At 46.8% G+C, this 19,304-nt stretch overlaps 1 protein-coding gene across 2 annotated transcripts in view; it reads left to right on the forward strand.

The window, feature by feature from the left end:
- LOC116957729 (uncharacterized) overlaps positions 1 to 19,304 on the forward strand; it is a 39,244-nt gene that overhangs the window by 9,876 nt on the left and 10,064 nt on the right. The window contains exons 6-11 of one of the 2 annotated variants that reach the window (XM_076058203.1): positions 237 to 378; positions 9,653 to 9,853; positions 11,544 to 11,828; positions 13,660 to 13,775; positions 17,236 to 17,544; positions 18,582 to 18,718. In XM_076058203.1, coding sequence (XP_075914318.1) covers positions 237 to 378; positions 9,653 to 9,853; positions 11,544 to 11,828; positions 13,660 to 13,775; positions 17,236 to 17,544; positions 18,582 to 18,718 — 1,190 coding nt within the window. The remainder of the gene's footprint in view (positions 1 to 236; positions 379 to 9,652; positions 9,854 to 11,543; positions 11,829 to 13,659; positions 13,776 to 17,235; positions 17,545 to 18,581; positions 18,719 to 19,304) is intronic. The other variant, XM_076058204.1, reaches the window with a different exon arrangement.

A 19,304-nucleotide genomic window follows, 5' to 3' on the forward strand; every position in this document is an offset into this window, starting at 1 on the left:
TATAGCAATACATTGGGGGGGACATTTTGAGCATATTTGAATATTGGGGGAGACATCCTCCTTGCATACAACATGCATACGTTGTGTGTTTGGTTGTTAGAGATTGGAGAAGGAGCGTTGGGGTTGAGGAGCTAAGTGAGCGGGTTGCTTTGCTTGCTCTGTACGAGGTCACGGCTGTAATGCCACCGCTGTTGCTGATCTGTCTCCATGCCACTACTCCCCGTTCACCGCCGCAGAGGAAGAAGCGCAACACCTACGTGCTGGCCTTGGACGGAGACACGGACTTCTACCCCTCGGCGCTCTCCATGCTGGTCGACCGACTCACGAGGGACTCCACAGTTGGCGCCGCCTGCGGGAGAATTCACCCGACGGGCGTGGGTGCGCAGACAGTTGTGGTGTGTGTGGTGGTGCAGGGTGTGTGTGTGGTGCAGGATGTGTGTGTGTGGTGCAGGATGTGTGTGTGTGTGGTGCAGGATGTGTGTGTGTGGTGCAAGATGTGTGTGTGTGGTGCAGGATGTGTGTGTGTGGTGCAGGATGTGTGTGTGTGGTGCAGGATGCTTGTGTGGTGCAGGATGTGTGTAGTGCAGGATGCTTGTGTGGTGCAGGATGTGTGTGGTGCAGGATGTGTGTAGTGCAGGATGCTTGTGTGGTGCAGGATGTGTGTGGTGCAGGATGTGTGTGTGTGGTGCAGGATGTGTGTGTGTGGTGCAGGATGCTTGTGTGGTGCAGGATGTGTGTAGTGCAGGATGCTTGTGTGGTGCAGGATGTGTGTGGTGCAGGATGTGTGTAGTGCAGGATGCTTTTGTGGTGCAGGATGTGTGTAGTGTATGATGTGTGCGTGGTGTAGGATGCGCGTGTGTGGTGCAGAGTGGTGGTGCAGTGGTTAGTGCACTGCGCTATGAACCTGGCGACCCAAGTTCGATTCTCGCTCAAGGTCAACACCAATGACGATTATCTGAACCCGTACAGCGGCTCCCCTAGGTCAACTCAGCCTCAAATTATAACCTGGTACGATGTTTAAATGTCACCGCTGGGGAGACAAAGGCGCCCGGGCATGGTGCTGGCCACCCATCCCCTCGGTGTGCCGTGCTGGCCTTCATAGGCGCTTCTTGTGAACAGCACTTGTTCCAACAGTCTATTAAGGCTACACAGGGGTTCTTTGTCTTTGGTGCGGGATGTCAACAGATATCAGCAGCGCCGAGCCTGGACAGCGCTTGAGAATGGGTGCGTGTGGATGGCAGATGTGTACAGCGTGATTTTACTGGTAGGAAACGTAGTGGACTGGAAGCCCAACCGGGATTAATTCACAGGAGGCAGGGGATTAATTGTGCATGTCTGTGGATGTCTGTCCACGTGGGAGGGGTGCGGCTGGGTGGAGAGGGGATGGTAGGGAGGGGCTGGGTGGGGAGGGTGGGGAGGGGCTGGGTGGGGATGGTGGGGCTGGGTGGGGGGTGGGAGGGGTTGGGTTGGGTGGGGTGGGGCTGGGTGGGGAGGGGCTGGTCACCCCGTGGTGCCCTTATATGGACTGAAAGCCCAACCGGGATTAATTCTCACAGGAGGCAGGGGATTAATTGTGTATGTCTGTGGATGTCTGTCCACGTGGGAGGGGTGAGGCTGGGTGGAGAGGGGAGGGTAGGGTGGGGCTGGGTGGAGAGGGGAGGGTAGGGAGGAGCTGGGTGGGGAGGGGCTGGGTGGGGAGGGGAGGGTGGGGCTGGGTGGTGGGAGGGGTGGGGCTGGGTGGGGAGGGGCTGGTCACCCCGTGGTGTCCTTATAAAACTCAAGGTTTAACCTACTCACGCCGGCTTGTGCCCGCCCTCACAGTCGGGCATATTTGCGAATACACCACGCCGCCGTTGACCCTGGCCATTGACCGAGCAACCCAACGTTCCTACCAGCTCCCTCCACAGGAATGTGTTAATTGTTTACAGGTTATGGAAATGTGAAACCCGCGACAGTGATTAACGTTAGGATCGGATCTGATTTTGTTGATTTCGCATTCTGGGTGGGGAAATCAACGGCCCCCCCACCCCCACTTCCTGGTCGTGCCACACAATTTAACTGTGCGAACCGCATGCCCGCCCCGCACGTTTTATTGCTCGGCTTTTTATTGCTTGGCGTATTAACTTCAGCACCTTGAACGCCTTCGCCTCTGTTAAAGTCCTGCAGTAAAATGGCACTCAACCCAATCAGATTACGCACAACCGTTGCAGGTCGGAATTAAGCATTCAACAATTAATTCCCATCAGGTTATCGTTGAAGTAATTGGAAAACATGCAAATTGCAGTGGCCTAGGGTGTCCCTGATGCAATCCTCACGCAAGATTCACCCTCAGTGCACACGCTGTTTCAGCAGACTAACAGAACGCCAGTTTAACACGTAGGCTTTTGCAAGCAATATTATTCATAATAAAGGTTTTTGTGTTAGTTCGCATACGTATAAATGTTTAGTAACCCTCTACCTCCCTACACATCCAGTCAGGTTTGTCACTTAAACAAAATGCGCCAATTAATGACTACTTCAGCCCACCCGTGTATTGGAGAGTAAATCTACAACATTTACAATTCGAGTACGATTTGCGAAATCGCCCGATGATGCTGAATGCAATTACCAGCAAAACCTCGTACTCAAATTGTAAATGTGTTGTCTCTCTCTGCTTGTGTCTGTCTTTGTGTCTCCGTGTTTGTGTATTGTCTCTTTCTCAAATTTTACACTTAACTTCTAATTTAGCAATCTTCGGAAGAACGTAATCAACTAGGCTATGCGTTAATTGTGTGTTGACCGACTCTCTGTGTTGCATTGCATTGCATTACTTTCCCAAATTTTACTAAGTTTTTTTATTCAGTTTGTTTTCTCTGTGTCTCTATGTTCTCTTTAGTATTTCCTGCAGTCACGAAAGCTCCAAAGCTCTCATTGACATGCTAATTTATCTACCCCACCCCCTCTCTCTGCCCCCCTCTCTCTCTATTTAAGTCCTCGACACAGAGGCCATGTTTCTCTGTGTGCCTATGTGTGTGTCTCTCTCTGCTGATGTGTCTGTATATGTGTCTCCGTGTCCGTGTTTTGTCTCTCAAATTTAGCAATCTTTGGAAGAACGTAATCAATCAGGTAGGGTTGATTACGTTGTATTGCATTATATTTCTAAGTTGACCAGGTTTGTTTTTTCTCATTCATTCGTACCTGATGATGATTACTTGTGTTGCAATCGAAACGTCGTATTCTATTATTTAATTTATTTATTTCTACGTGACTTTACCGAAAGATCCAAAAAGTAATTCCTTCAGTCACGAAAGCTCCAAATCAAGCTTACTGGCTGTGTCGGATGGAGGAGAGTTATGACACATTTATACTTACGTGATCTAACCCAAAAACCTTTATTGTGAATCACAGAACGCCGTTGCTACCACAACTACTCGGGATGTTTAAATAAAGTTAAATAAACACACACGTAAGCACGGTGGAAGGATTGTAATTAAATCAACACGCATCCACCACAGCAATACCGAGTGGACATGGAGCAGTATTAGTATATCATGAAGTGGTCTGAGAAAGACCACTACCACCGCTAGTAATGGAAGTTTAACTTTACATAACTCAAATTAAATACCGAAATACTGCAAAGACTTCGGAGTAAATTACGCAAATCCTATAGAATTGTTAAGTGAAAACAAAATCAATATCATTATTATCAGCCGTGGTCCATACACTGCGGGATGAAGGCCTCCCCCCAAGTCGTCGCCATTTCTCACGACTCGCCGATGTAATAATCCAACACATCGCCAACCTTGGTAATCGTCCAACCTTCCTGACCAGCTGGATCGCAAACAATAAATAAATAGATGGCCATGAAATCTGCCAGGAGAAGGTAGCAGTGGGCATGAGCTGGCACGTGCAATGCTGAGCTGAGTCAGACCACAGGCTGACTAACACCAATTCTAGATTTAAAGCTTTCGTGACTGCAAGGATCCATACTCTTTGGTTCTATTGAGTAAAGTCATGTAGGTAAAAAAAAAACACGACGTTTCGACCACGACAGAAGTGGCCTTCATCAGGTGAAGGGACCAACCTGTCCGGAGGACAGCGTTGGAGTGAAAAAAGTCAAGCGCAGGTCGCCTCCTTTAAGCTGTGAGTGGGTAAACAGAAAAGACGCCTTGACAAAGGAATTAGCATAAAATGTAAAGCTGTGCAAGCTCGCAAATATAATCAAAGATACATTAGCACCACCGTGAGAGTTGTAAAGCTGTGCAAGCTCGCAAATAGAATCAAATATACATTAGCACCACCGTGAGAGTTTGGGATGCCACTAATTGAATGAACATAATGTACCATTAAACAAGTCCAGCGCAGGTCGCCTCATTTAAGCTGTGAGTGGGTAAACAGAAAAAACGCTTTGACAAAGGAATTAGTATAAAAATGTAAAGCCGTGCACGCTCGCAAATAGCATCAAAAATACATTAGCACCGCCGTGAGGGTTTGGGATGCCACTAATTGAATGAATATACTGTACCATTAAAAATTCCTTTAACGTTTCGTTCGATTTAGAACATCTTTCCAATGATTGCTTAATTTGAAGCCATCTTCTCGGTTGAAATTGTGTCTGTGTTTGTAGATCTGGATTGCCTCGTGAAGAAATCTCTGATAAAAACCCGTGGGTTTGCAAAGAACCTTGGTATCGGAGAAAATTATATCGTGATCACCCACAGTGTTGTAACAATGATCAGCTACGGCAGAAGAATTCGTTTTGCCGTGTTTCAAATCTGATTTGTGCTCGCGAATTCGGTCAGAGACATGTCGCTTTGTCTCCCCGATATAGCAATCACTGCAGGTACAACTCAATTTGTAAACCCCGGGGTACTGTAAGTCAGGAATGACATGCTTCACGGATGGGATCAGATCACGGTCTCTTTGTTCACCAAGGTCCCAGTACCTGATACCATTGAAACAATTGAAAATTTGGTCAAACATGGACTAGACCCCGACACACCTGCACTGGTTAAGCACTGCCTCAACAATACCTACTTTACTTGGAATGGCTCCTTCTACAAACAAAATGAGGGTACCCCCATGGGATCCCCCTTGTCACCAGTGATAGCCAATATTTTCATGGAGAAATTTGAATCAGACGCCATCCAGACTTCCACCCTCAGACCTTCCCTGTGGAAGAGATATGTGGATGACACTTTCGTCATTTGGCCACATGGCCTCCCAGCTCTGAACATTTTCCTACACCACATCAATTCCAAACATCCCGCCATCAAATTCACCATGGAAGTGGAGAAAGATGGCAAGCTACCCTTCTTAGATGTTCTGTTTGAGAGGAGACCTGATGGCTCATTGAGGCATTCTGTCTACAGGAAACCCACCCACACAGATTCCTACTTGAAACCTGATTCCCACCACCACCACCCAGCCCAAAAGAATTATCTCATCAAAACTTTATACCATAGGGCTCATTGCTTTTCAGACCAACACCACCTGACCAGTGAATTAAAACATGTACACCTGGCCCTCAAAAGGAAAGGATACTCTGACCGTACCATCCACCAAGCTGTTTCTCCCTCCATACAGAAACAACCACTTGATACTCCAGTCAAAACCATCACACTACCATATATAGCAGGCGTTACTAAAAAGATTTCCAAAATTCTAAACAAACACAAGATCCAGGTCCGGTTCAATACAGTACACAAAATTCGTGATCTGATCCCATCCGTGAAGGATGTCATTCCTGACTTACAGTACCCCGGGGTTTACAAATTGAGTTGTACCTGCGGTGATTGCTATATTGGGGAGACAAAGCGACATGTCTCTGACCGAATTCGCGAGCACAAATCAGATTTTAAACACGGCAAAACGAATTATTCTGCCGTAGCTGATCATTGTTACAACGCTGTGGGTGATCACGATATAACTTTCTCCGATACCAAGGCTCTTTGCAAACCCACGGGTTTTTATCAGAGATTTGTTCACGAGGCAATCCAGATCTACAAACACAGACACAATTTCAACCGAGAAGATGGCTTCAAATTAAGCAATCATTGGAAAGATGTTCTAAATTTAACCAAACGTTAAAGGAATTTTTAATGGTACAGTATATTCATTCAATTAGTGGCATCCCAAACTCTCACGGTGGTGCTAATGTATCTTTGATTCTATTTGCGAGCTTGCACAGCTTTACATTGTATGCTAATTCCTTTGTCAAGGCGTCTTTTCTGTTTACCCACTCACAGCTTAAATGAGGCGACCTGCGCTTGACTTTTTTCACTCCAACGCTGTCCTCCGGACAGGTTGGTCCCTTCACCTGATGAAAGCCACTTGTGTTGTGGTCGAAACGTCGTGATTTTTGTTATTTTTTTCACCTACGTGACTTTACCCAATAGAACCAAAGAGTATGACTAACACCAAACAGTGTTGTATATGTGGGTTATGAAAATTTGATGAAAATAATGAAAATCAAATGAAATTTTAAATTAGCATAATTTATTCAAAATTACGTGAATTTGTGTAATTATGCGTATTAATTATGCTAATTCGAGATATAATCGTATTAAATTATGCGAGTGGGTGTGGTTATGATACTGCAGGTCGTTATGATAATCGGGCCCAGCCTCGGTGACGAAGGTTGGTTATCAATTGGGATGAGACAATTCATCGCATTTAGTTATGCACGTGTTGTGAGCGTGAATGAGAGAGTCAATTTGGCTTCGTTGTTTAACTCTCTATTAGCAATAAGGATACAATTTTTCTCGCTTTAACATTCATTGATTATGTGTGTTAGTGTGCTTATGATAGGTCCACCAGGTTCAGATCTCAATCGCAGAACAATTCTTATGCGGAATTTCAGAAAGAATCACACATAACCCTTCTGCTTTAATCAATTTTATTCTCTAGCTAAACTTTAATTTTGGATAATATGAGAATGCTCAATCTCGGAATTTCAACACAGCATTAACACAGTAACCATCACGATTGCGTTTCACTTTCATTCATTCCCCCCCGCGTAGCACGAGCAGTTGGTGAGAGAGAGAGAGATGCTAAGAACATGCATATGCTATCCTAACAAAAACCTTAACCTTATAATATGCAAATTCATATTTGAAAATTGCCAGACAGTACCACATCCCTTCATAGACCTTCAAGTCAATTCTTATCACGTTGTTTCACTTTGGGTATCGGCAATTAATTGTTATGCAATGTAACACGAACATATGAGAAATATGAATAGAGTCCTTAAAATTATGCCACGATATTCATACGAAAAACAATTAAACACGTATTATTCCTAAAGGCACAAATGTGCGTTAATGGATTCGTTGGCAAGATTATGCCATTGAAAAGAAAAAGGTACGACTCTTTTGCTTCTAAATGACCTTATCCAGGTAACTCAATGGCAGCAGTGTTTTTCATTATCAATTGATTTTTAATGCACCGCCTTGGAGTGGCAACCCTTCTTGATTATCCCGATATGCGTATCGTGTGTCTTCTTTATCACTGGTTCAATTCTTTGCGTAAAGCAGACGCCGAGGTTGGCATCTCTTGTGTCAAAAATGTGTTTGTTCCCTGCGGAGCAGTGGGGGTGTGAGGGTGAGCGTGTGGGGGAGGGGGCATATGAACACGGTACACAGTTTCTGTCCACAGCTGGCTGGAAGAGTCGGCACGACGCTCGCCATCGTCGCGCCGATGGGTGTTGAGTGCAGGCCCGCTGCTCTCTCCTGGTGCTGCTCGAACGCTCTCAGCGCTGGTGGCGCGCGGTGGCGCGAACAGTGGCGCTGGTGGCGCGAACAGTGGCGCGCTGTAGCGCTGGCTGGCGCTGGTGGCGCGCTCTGAAGTGGCGTGCAGTGGTGGCGCTGGTGGCCCGAACAGTGGCGCGCAGTGGCGCTGACACTCTTGCTGGTCAGGCTCTTTCCGCTGCTGGATAAGCCAAGTCGCACGCGCTCTCTCTGTTGAGATGCCCGAGCACTCTCAGTTGATTCGTTGGCAGCCGGCTTCTTCACTGCTGGATGACTGAGCTGCACGCTCTTGCTTGGCAGCGCTGGCCACGCTGCAGCTAGAAGCTGGCACTTGATGTAGGAATAAAGTTGAGTGATACTTCGTCCCTTCGGCTCTGAAATCACTTTCGTTGATACATCGCGACTCAGCGATCCTCGCTACTCAGCGAGGCTCGCACTCATTGGAGCCAGCCGTTCGCTGCGACTGCTCGTGTCTTGTCGAACTTCTTGAACTGTTGATCTGTCTTGACTGAACTTTTGAAAAAATGGTTGGACCGTTATATAAAAAAAAATATTCGCTCTGCGCAGTGAAAGGGGGGGGAGGGGGGGCGTGGCCTGTGTGTGTGTGTGTACGTGCGTGTGTGTGGCATTCCACAAGCCATCTGCGTTATACGATCCTGGGGGGCGGAGGGGACGACCCTCTTTGTAACAACAAGCCATTCCTCACTAGGGTGTTAAATTCTTTTCTCGTGCTGCGGGGAGAGACAAAGACGGCCGGGATCTCTTTCTCTCTCCAACCCTTGAGTGAGAGAAAACAGATACCCCTTTTTCACTGTCCTTCCGTGGCAGTCTGGAGATTTCGCAAATAACCTCTGCCCTCTCTTGGAGTTTATTATTCTATACATTTATGTCCTTTTTACGATTTCCATCTGTGTTTGCGTGTTTTTGGGTTTGTGTGTTTTATGCATTATTTTTCTTTATTATTAAAAAATATATATCGGCAGATATTATTGTTAATATCAATTTTGGAAAAAGCTCATATCCAACAATAGTTACGACGAAATCAAACTACATGGCACGCACTAATATCTAATCTCGATGCTTTAACGGCACAATTCAAATGTCCTTCGTTTATTAAGTGGTCAAGCTAGGCAGGACCGGCTAGGACACAAACCCCACTTTTCACCCAGGAACCGGAGAGCACAGATTTAGCCACTCCTTGACTCATTCTTATAACAAAAATCACATCTATTTATGAATGCACATTTTTTTAATAAATAACAAATACGCAATTAAAACAGGAGAATAATTCAAAGAGCATGTATTTTTTTACTTGACCCCACCCATCCCTCTGCTCCCTGCCCTCCCGCTTTCCCACCGTGGCCTCCTGGATCGCTCTTCCCGGCTTGCTTCTCTTCCTCAACTCCTGCCCTCTCTCATAACCCCCTCCTTTCGTCTCCCCAGCATTCCCTTCCCTACCCTCTAGCCGTCCACTCTTCATCCAACCCCTCCCTTCCTCTCCACCCCCAAATGTTTCCGATCTTCCCCTCCATTGCCCACCTGCCTATTCCCTCTCCCTCCTCCTGTACTTCCCCACCCCTCCTCTTGACTCGCCCTTAATCCCCCGTAGTCCGCAATTACATTTTCCTCCCAATCTCGGAATTCAAAGTTTTAACCTCGTTCTCCATACTTACAAAAAAACGTCCTTTGGTTGTGGTTCCAATGCAAAACCCACAGTCCTTTTTCAGCACATATACATACAACGTACATACAGCATGAATACAATACACAATACAACATATAACCCACATACAACATATATAAACAACATACGTACAACATAAATGTATCCAAGAAAGCCACACCTGAATCGTAGGACTGCTCCATTGGGTTTTCACTTTGAGTTGCGTTCAGCCAATTAACCACAATTGTTTATACACCGACAGGGCCGCTCGTCTGGTACCAGAAGTTCGAGTACGCGGTAGGCCACTGGCTACAGAAGACGGCCGAGCACGTGATGGGCTGCGTTCTCTGCAGCCCTGGCTGCTTCAGCCTCTTCCGAGCCAAGGCCATCATGGACGACAACGTCCTCAAGACCTACACCACAGTGGCCACCGAGGCCCTGCAGTACATCCAGTACGACCAAGGTAAGCGTCGACGTGTGTTTGGATCTCGCACCTCCTATTAGCACGGTTGGCTACGTGTGGTGCGAAAGAAGTTCAACATGTATACATGTCACGCTGGCGAGATGTTAACTCCCAAGCCTGGTATACAGGAGGTCGTAAGTTCCATCCCGACCCTGACGCGCATATATTGGAATTTGCGTCTCTCTCCCCATGGTTGCGTAGACTTTCTAAGGGTCCTGTAGTTTTTCCCTCATTTAGATGCAACATCACGTGCTTAGAATCTCTGTGATTGCCAACAAGGGTTTTGCCACCAAGTACGAAGTCATGTTTTGCAGAGGGGTCAAATACTTATTTCCCTCATTAAAATGCAAATCAATTCATAACATTTTTGACATGCGTTTTTCTGGATTTTTTTGTTGTTATTCTGTCTCTCACTGTTCAAATAAACCTACCATTAAAATTATAGACTGATCATTTCTTTGTCAGTGGGCAAACATACAAAATCAGCAGGGGATCAAGTACTTTTTTCCCTCACTGTATCGTGGTAATACTTGGGCAAAGACCCCGCAACATCAATTTAATACGTAGACTTTCACGACCAATATTCATGATTCACAATTCATTCATGCTGGATTAGATTGTCGTGTAGGTTTAGTGTAAATTTGTTTTAACTATAAGCGTCCAACACCCGACAGAGCCAATCGGGTAAGGTTGTTAGGTCATGGGGAAACTACGTCGATTTTGGTTTAATTAGCAAAATCCGAATATTGAAAGGTAAGCAAAATATAAAAAAATGTTTACGTAAATATTAATAAATAATATTTTATTTATTTACATTTCACTTATAAAAAAAACAATCTATTGACATTCTTCCAATTGACAACTTGAATGACTCTGATATTATAATACCTGCACGATGATCGGACTCACAATGAGCGAATCATGAATCATTACAACGTTGCTCTCTGCCTTCTGAGTCTGACTTTTATGCACAGCTCCCCTCCCCACCACGCCCTCTGTATGAATGGGTTCACGACGCAGTTGATCGGGAGGTCGCGTGTGGCGACTCTAAGGTGTGGGTATTCAGATCTCTTTCGAAGACGTCTGGCGAGCTTGTAGAGAGGAGGCCAAAAATGCCACGAGTGAAGGAATGTTTCCGAGCTCCTTTGCCAGCAGTGGAGTGAGCAAGCTGGGGAAGAGACGCACTTACAGCAGCAATTCATGATTAATGCAACATGCACACTACGCAAACTGGACATAATATTCCATCGAGAACTCAGAGACGAAAGGTCAAAGTCCCTCATATACCACTATGAACTAGTTGAGAGCCTGGACGGTTGAGACCATAGACAGGTGAGAGCATCACGATCGAAACGTCGTGATTTGTTTTATTTTATTTTATTTATACCTACGTGACTTTACCGAAAGAACCAAAGTGTATGGATTCCTGCAGTTACGAAAGCTTCAAATCAAGGTGAGAGCATTGAGATGAGAGTCGGGTTCTTGAAGGTGGATGATGCTGGTTGGATGTAGTTGCTGTGGCTCCTGCGTATGCAGCAGTGGGAGATGCAGAGAGAGATAATTGCAGACAGCTACTGCCGGTGCAGCTACAGAGATATGCCGCTCGGCCAGGAGCTGGTGCCGGCTGTGGGTATTATGAGCCGGTTACCCTCTGCCTCGCGGACGTCCCCTCTTCCATTCGTTGGTGCAGGTGAGGACCGCTGGCTGTGCACGCTGATGCTGCAGCAGGGCTGGCGCGTCGAGTACTGTGCCGGATCGGACGCCTACACCAACGCCCCGCAGGAATTCAAGGAGTTCTTCAACCAGCGGAGGCGTTGGGGCCCATCCACGATGGCGAACACCTTCAGCATCCTGGAAAATGGCGTCCGCATGGCCAAGAAGAACCCGTCCATCTCTCGGCTCTATATTCTTTATCAGATCATCTACACGGCCACCTCCATCATGGGTCCGGCCACCGTCTGTCTCATGATTGCAGGTGAATTCGGGTTTCCATATGTCTTAGGTTTTTTTTTTATTTACCCGGGTTCATTCTTTTGATGCAGGGACTACATCAAAAGAGACGTCGCCATGGTGGAGAGGCGTTAACTCCCTCGCCTGGTATACAGGAGGTCATGGGTTCGAACCCGACCCTGACGCCTGTATATTTGGAGTTCGCATGTCTCTCCTCGTGGTTGTGTTGATTTTTATCCGGGTTCTCCGGTTTTTCTCTCCACATTTAGAATCAACATCACGCGTTGAGTATTTGGCTGCTATAAATTTCTACGTAATAAGCCACTTCGTTCAGCTATAATTTGTGGCCAAGTTGCTTATGAAGAAGAGCTACATAGCTCAGTGGGCCTTATCTGGTATATTAAAAATAGTTTCGTTTTAAAAAAAAGTTAACTTGGAACACTTCTGCTCACAGTCGTGCATGGCTTCAAGTCGTCACTCAGAGTTGTTCCTTTCACGAGATTTTTGATTGCAAATATTTTACGATAACAATTGGCCATCGTTGGGTGTGTAACGCACACAACTTCAAAGTGAGTGGTCGTGTTAATCCTCTCATCATAACGTATGCGCACTGCTTGCGTTTTAAAAATATTTCGAGTCGTATTGCTTGTGTACCAGGGTATTCAAACTGCTGCATGTTTCTTTCAGCCAAAAATTCTATACACACAGGCTGCACGATTCTGTTCATCTGAGTGCACTCTTTTCTTTACAGCTGATTGAACGATTGTCGTTGTCAATCATGGTGGTGATGATGGTGGTGGTTGTGGTGATGAGATGATACTGGTAGGAAACGTAGTGGACTGGAAGCCCAACCGGGATTAATTCACAGGAGGCAGGGGATTAATTGTGTATGTCTGTGGATGTCTGTCCACGTGGGAGGGGTGGGGCTGGGTGGAGAGGGGAGGGTAGGGAGGGGAGGGGCTGGGTGGGGAGGGGAGGGTGGGGAGGGGCTGTGTGGGGAGGGTTCGGGCTGGGTTGGGTGGGGCTGGGTGGAGAGGGGCTGGTCACCCCGTGGTGTCCTTGTATGGACTGGAAGCCCAACCGGGATTATTCACAGGAGGCAGGGGATTAATTGTGTACGTCTGTGGATGTCTGTCCACGTGTATCCGGACACCCGGATATATATATTAAATGCGCTCCTAGTGGGCATTACTGGTAGGAAACGTAGTGGACTGGAAGCCCAACCGGGATTATCACAGGAGGCAGGGGATTAATTGTGTATGTCTGTGGATGTCTGTCCACGTGTATCCAGACACCCGTATATATAACAAATGCGCTCCTAGTGGGCATTACTGATAGGAAACGTAGTGGACTGGAAGCCCAACCGGGATTAATTCACAGGAGGCAGGGGATTAATTGTGTATGTCTGTGGATGTCTGTTCACTTGTATCCGGACACCCGAATAAAATGGGAGGGGTGGGGCTGGGTGGAGAGGGGAGGGTTGGGAGGGGCTGGGTGGGGAGGGGAGGGTGGGGAGGGGCTGGGTGGGGAGGGGCTGGGAGGGGCTGGGTGGGGAGGGTGTGGCTGGGTGGGGAGGGTGGGGCTGGGTGGGGGGTGGGGAGGGTGGGGCTGGGTGGGGGGTGGGAGGGGTGGGGAGGGGCTGGTCACTCCGTGGTGCCCTTATAAAACTCAACATTTAACCTACTCACACCAGCTTGTGTCTGCCCTCACAGTCAGGCATATTTGCGGAATACACTACGCCACCGTTGACCCTGGCCATTGACCGAGCAACCCAACGTTCCTACCAGCTCCCTCCGCAGGAATGTATTAATGATGGTATTCAGCTCGTGTGGTTTTTGTCGCGTGCCGGTGCTCAGGTTGCTTCACCTTCGTTTTCAAAATGGACCAAAACTGGGCACTTCTCATCTCCATCGTTCCGCCTGCTCTATACATCGCCGTCTGCTTCAAAACGAAGCCGGACACGCAGATCAAGGTGGGCACCCACGCTTCTTCTGCAGAAGCACGTGGCACTCATTACACACAGCGTGCTTGCCACAAATGAAACACAATGCACGTATATATGTTGAACTTCTTTGGCACCGTACGTAGCCAACCTTGCTCATCAGAGGTGCAGGGGACGTACAAAAAACTAAACACAAAAAGCAGTCTTAAAGAAATTAGTTTTCAATCTACATGATTTAAAAGTGCAAACTACAGTGGCTTCCTAACATCGGAAGGAATATCGTTCCAGATGGCCGCAGAAGCGCATCTGAAAGCTTGTGATGCGGTAACGGTCTTTGTTCGATGGCTAGCCAAAAGCCACTGCGAGGATAGCTGGAGATCGCGTGATTGTTTATGCTCCTTGACGTGGTTTTCAAGGTATTGTAGTTCATTTGTGGCACGCTCTTTTTGTGTTACGAGTACGACCTTATAACAATGTATTTGGTCGGCAACTGGAAGCTAAAGCAGCTCGGCGAGCACTGGATGAACATGGTCAGGTCTTGCAATGCCCGTTACAACACGTGCCAACGTCCCATAAAGCGTTGTGTTGCAATAATTGTGCCTTATCGATACTATGCTACACATCACCGCGGTGGTTATGTCACTGCTCAATAGTGGTCGAATGTGTCGTGAGCCCTGATATGAAAATCACAGAAATTGACTACATTTTGCATGGGGTGATCAACTGACATATTCTGGTCGAGTTACGCCGAGGCTATTTTAATCACAATCTGAATCCTTGAGTCTGCGACTGCCACACCTGATCCTCGCACAATTTCGTTTCATGCAAACCACACGTGCACCGCTCGCTTGCAATCTTCGAGGTTGCCGATGCTCTCCACATTTAACTTGCACTTCATTGCGGTGTACAATTGTGAGTCATCAGCATATATATAGAACTTCATATTGAGATGATATCGGCGATCGGAGAGACTTATATTGAAAATTAATAGGGCCCGAAGGCGGACCCTGTGGTATGCCGACTAGGCATGGCTTGACAAACTGTAATCCACCATTCAGGTATGACTCAATCTACTTCAGTGCCATACCCGATACACCGAACCTTGACCTTATCTGCTCAATGAGTATCTCATGGTCAATGGTGTCGAAGGTGGCTGAGAAATCGAGGCCAACCAATGCTGCAATGCACCGGTCATCCATGATCTTTTAGAGGTCAACAGTGACATCTAGTAGAGTCATCTCAGGACTGTGGAATTGTCGGTACACCGACTAGAATGGGTTGAATTTGCCCATCCCAGTGACGTAGGGAATTAACCGCTTCAGACACAGGCGCTCAATAACCTCTGAAATTGTACTCAGGTTTGAGATCGGGTGATAGTCTGGATGGTCACTATGGCTCAAGCCAACTTTTTCAGAAGCAGTGTTACCTGCGCCATTTTGCAATGGTCTGGAAAACAGCCCTCACTGAATGAAATATTTGCCAAGTGGACAATCAGCGGCGCAAGTACGTCCAAGCATTATTTGAGAATTTATATCTGGACGGAGTCGAGCGGCGATGTCTTATTTGGCAGCTGGGCAATAAACATTGACACCTCTGCTACTAACGATGGTGCCAGGGTCTCAAGTTTTGCGTTGGTTATCAGGTTGATCAAACTCACATGACAGACCAGGAGAATGCGTTGCTTGCAAGTTAGAAACTGCCGTCTTAATCATCACTTTATTGGCGAAGAACGTTGCAAGTACTGTGCACAGAACCGGCTGACTGGTTGATGTGGTTGGAGTGCAACAGACCCTTCACAATGCGCCACAGAGCACGGGGTCGGAAACTGACTCAGTGATGCACAGACCATAGAACAGTCTGCGAGACTCAATAATGAGCTAGTTTTCAAATCTGTAGGCGGCTCTGTAAGCAAGTCGGACAATCTGAAAACTAGTTTTCTTTCAAAGACACCCCAGCCTCCTCCGCGTCTTCTTCACAGTATCGCCTCCAGTGACAGTAAGTCACTTCGTGCTTTCCCGTTCTCTGTGTGCTTGTTTGGATGGACACACGTTCATCAAAGATAGCGATGATGTCATGTTCTACTTGAGCTGCAAATGAATAGACCGTCGATGCATTATTCAGACTCGCCAATGATGACCGGATCTTCTGACTGAAAGCATCGTGGGTTAGTCGTTTTCAGTTCCTGTATGATATCGTTGTGATGGGTGGGCAAATAATTTGTAATGCCATTTTGCACGTCACAAGACTGATCTGACGTTCTTATCTTCGATACAACAGTGACATAAGAACGTCGTTTAAAGTTACGACGTATGTGAAGGTGTGATCCAGTATACTTCCTGAGCGGCATGTTGCACCGCTGACGTGCTGGGTTTAACTGACTGTCGAACGTTTCGGCGAGATCACTGTTGATTTTACCATAAAAACCAGTCGGTCCGGGACAGTTCTGGTCACCACAGATGATATAGCGAGAGCCAAATGTCTCACAGTCTCGCAGACCAGAAAGCTAGGAAAATAATTCTGACAGCTGTGAAGTCGACGGTCGATAGACGACAGCTAGCATAAGCCCCCACATGCTGTTCGTTATTTTCACAAGCAGCAGCTTGAATTATGTGATTGTTAATGAGTCGCTCAGGACTTTCACGCAGATTTCTCCACGGTGAGTTAGTGCGACCCCATCACCATGTGAACTGCTAGTTTATAGCATAGTTATAACGCAACACATGATAGAGCAGCGCACCGTGGCTGTTTCCTCCTCTTCCTCCCCCTCCTCCGTTCCGAACACAGATGGACTCGTCCGTCTGAACAAAGCTCGTCGCTCTCCGTGGTGTTAATCCCTCATACTAACATCATGCTAATCCCCCAGTTACATGCTAATTTATATGTAAACTGCTTTGTCAAGGTGTTCTGTTCCTTCCACACAGCTTAAAAGACGCTGCCATGCTTGGCAGGGTTCACTCAAGCGCTGTCTTCCAGACAGTCCTGTTTCTTCACCTGAGGAAGGCTACTTGTGTTGTGGCCGAAACGTTGTGATAATTTTATTCTGTTATTATTATTTTTATTATTTCATCTCCATTCTACGTGACTTTACCGAAAGAACCCAGAAGAACAATGAGCTATCATTATTTTGTTGTTGTTTGCAAAGTGCAGGGTATTGAGTACTTTGTGGAAAAGTGCGGAATAAATGCAAAGTAACTCCCAAGAAGTGGTGGTGGTTGGACAAAAAGGACGATGGTGACGCCGATGGCTAAGGTCTCCTCCTGCGATGGTGAGATGTTAACTCCCTCGCATAGTATACAGGAGGTCGTGGGTTCGATCCCTATCCCGACCTTAACGCCTGTTATGTATTTGGAGTCCACGTGTTCTCTCTATCTTCCCTCCACATTTAATCTGGTTGCTGATATACATTACCACGTGATGAGCCACTACGTTGATCTATCATTTGTGGCCAGGTGGCTTCTGAAAAGAGCTTTATACCTGGTAATTTTTTAAGGTGGCCATGGTGCTCACCGTGATCTACATGTTCCTCATGACGGGCACGCTGCTCGCTATGGTCGGCGACATTGTCAAGAACGGTATCCTCACACCCAGCGGCATCTTCTTCATCACTCTCGCGGGCATCCATCTCATCGCCGCGGTGCTGCACCCGCGCGAGTTCTTCTGCATCGTGCACGGATTCTTGTACCTCATCTGCATTCCCACGGGATACCTGCTGCTGCTCATCTACTCATTGGTCAACATGTACAACGTATCATGGGGCACGCGTGAAACCAAGGCGCCTTCTGAGCCCTCCCCCAAGAAGGTGAGTTACTTTGTGTGTTATCGTTATTGTCGTTGTTGTTTTTGGGTCGAACGTTATTTGGAGTGTCGCTCCATTCTCCTCTGTTGCTCCGTCCCGCACCTCCAATTAGCATGATTGGCTACGTACATTGCAAAAAAAGTGTAACATATGCCCCCAACCCCCGCCAAGACGAAGGCAGCGATCCCCCATGTAGCTTTTAACCGACCGTTGGGGCAAGTGCTGTTAGCGAGTAGCACCTGTGAAGTCCGGAATGGCACATAAGGGGGTAGGTGGCCAGCACCATGCCCGGCCGCCTTTGTCTCCATTGTTGTCATGTTTACTACACCACATTTGGCTATTTTTGAGGCTGAGCCAATCTAGGGAAGGCCAAGGACTGGTCCAGATGTATGTATGTTGAACTTCTTTCACACCATGTGTAGCCAACTGTGCTAATTGGAGGTGCGAAGGAAGGAAAGTTTCTAAACACAAAGAGCAGTTTTTAAGAAATTAGTTTTCAATGTAATGATTTAAAAGTGCATAGCTCCAATTGCTTTCTCATATTGGAAGGAAGAGGGTTCCAGATGGACGCACAAGCGCACCCAAAAGCACGCAATGTGGTCACTGTCTTTGTTCAATGGTTAGCCAAAATCCACTGATGAGAGGATGACCGGAGTTTGCAAAATTATCGTTTATGTTTCTTGACAAGAACGGTGGTGGTGGCTGTGCCACTCGTGTCCATTAATCCAACACGGTGGGTATCGAGGAGGAGTCATTCACTGACTTTCCAGGAGAATGCAGTATGACAATTATGGACTCTATCTGTTCCATCTGAATAGAACGCAATGTTTCCCCCTCGCATTTGTGGGTCTATTCCATGGTGCTTTGGTTTCCTGTTGGCCAATAAAATCTTCATACATGGAGGACCGCAGAGCTTGGACAGTTATTGGCGCCAGTCCACTGAGCAGCTGAAACTGCCTTCCAGCTTGTGTGCGCTTCCCACTGGTTTGATATAATTGAAGGACCCTGCCTTCAGCACAATGCCCATCCTCCTGTCCCAGCAGAAGAAGGAACGCAAGCATCGTTTGAATGGAACGAAATGCTGTATACTGCCACTCGAGTGGGACTGCTTCCAGTGGAGGATCAGCGTCCATCCGAAGAAATACTCGGCGCTGAGTCAGGAGGATGACAGCTCAAGGTGCCACCACCTCACTGAGAGCCTGTAGCCATGCTTTTAACTTTGATCCTTACCTCTCGTGTATCGATAGTTCAATGTTTATGTCCAATATTATTGAAGGACTGTGTTATCTTGGTGTGGTTTGGGATTGTTGTTTTGCTGCCTTGCCCCAAATTATGCATTTAGTATTGAAAAATTGGCAGTAAGTGATGTACTCATGCAAGTTGCACTCATATACTTATTTATTTTCTCATCTTTCCTATACTTAGCACTGCTATCTTTTATTTTCTAACTTTCTAATCCCCTACACCTACTGGACATCTGTGAAAAGACGTTCATAGCTCATCGGACTCCTCCTGCAGTAGAAATACAAATTCTGATTATTGATTGGCTGTGTCGGGTGGAGGAGGATTTACAACGTAACATTTTACTCAAGTCAATACTGAGTCTTGTCTCAACTTATCAACTGTGATTCTAGTTGTGCTTGTATCTTAGGCGACGTGGTGGCTAGATGTTAACTACCTCCCCTGGTATGCAGGAGGTAGTGGCTTCGATCCCAAACCTGACGATGCCTGTTGCCTATATGGAGTCTGCGTCTATTCCTTTC

This window comes from Petromyzon marinus (assembly GCF_048934315.1).
Source record: "Petromyzon marinus isolate PM22_M1 ecotype Great Lakes invasive population chromosome 68 unlocalized genomic scaffold, UKy_Petmar_22M1.pri1.0 chr68_unloc.1, whole genome shotgun sequence".
Classification (NCBI taxonomy): Eukaryota; Metazoa; Chordata; class Hyperoartia; order Petromyzontiformes; family Petromyzontidae; genus Petromyzon; species Petromyzon marinus.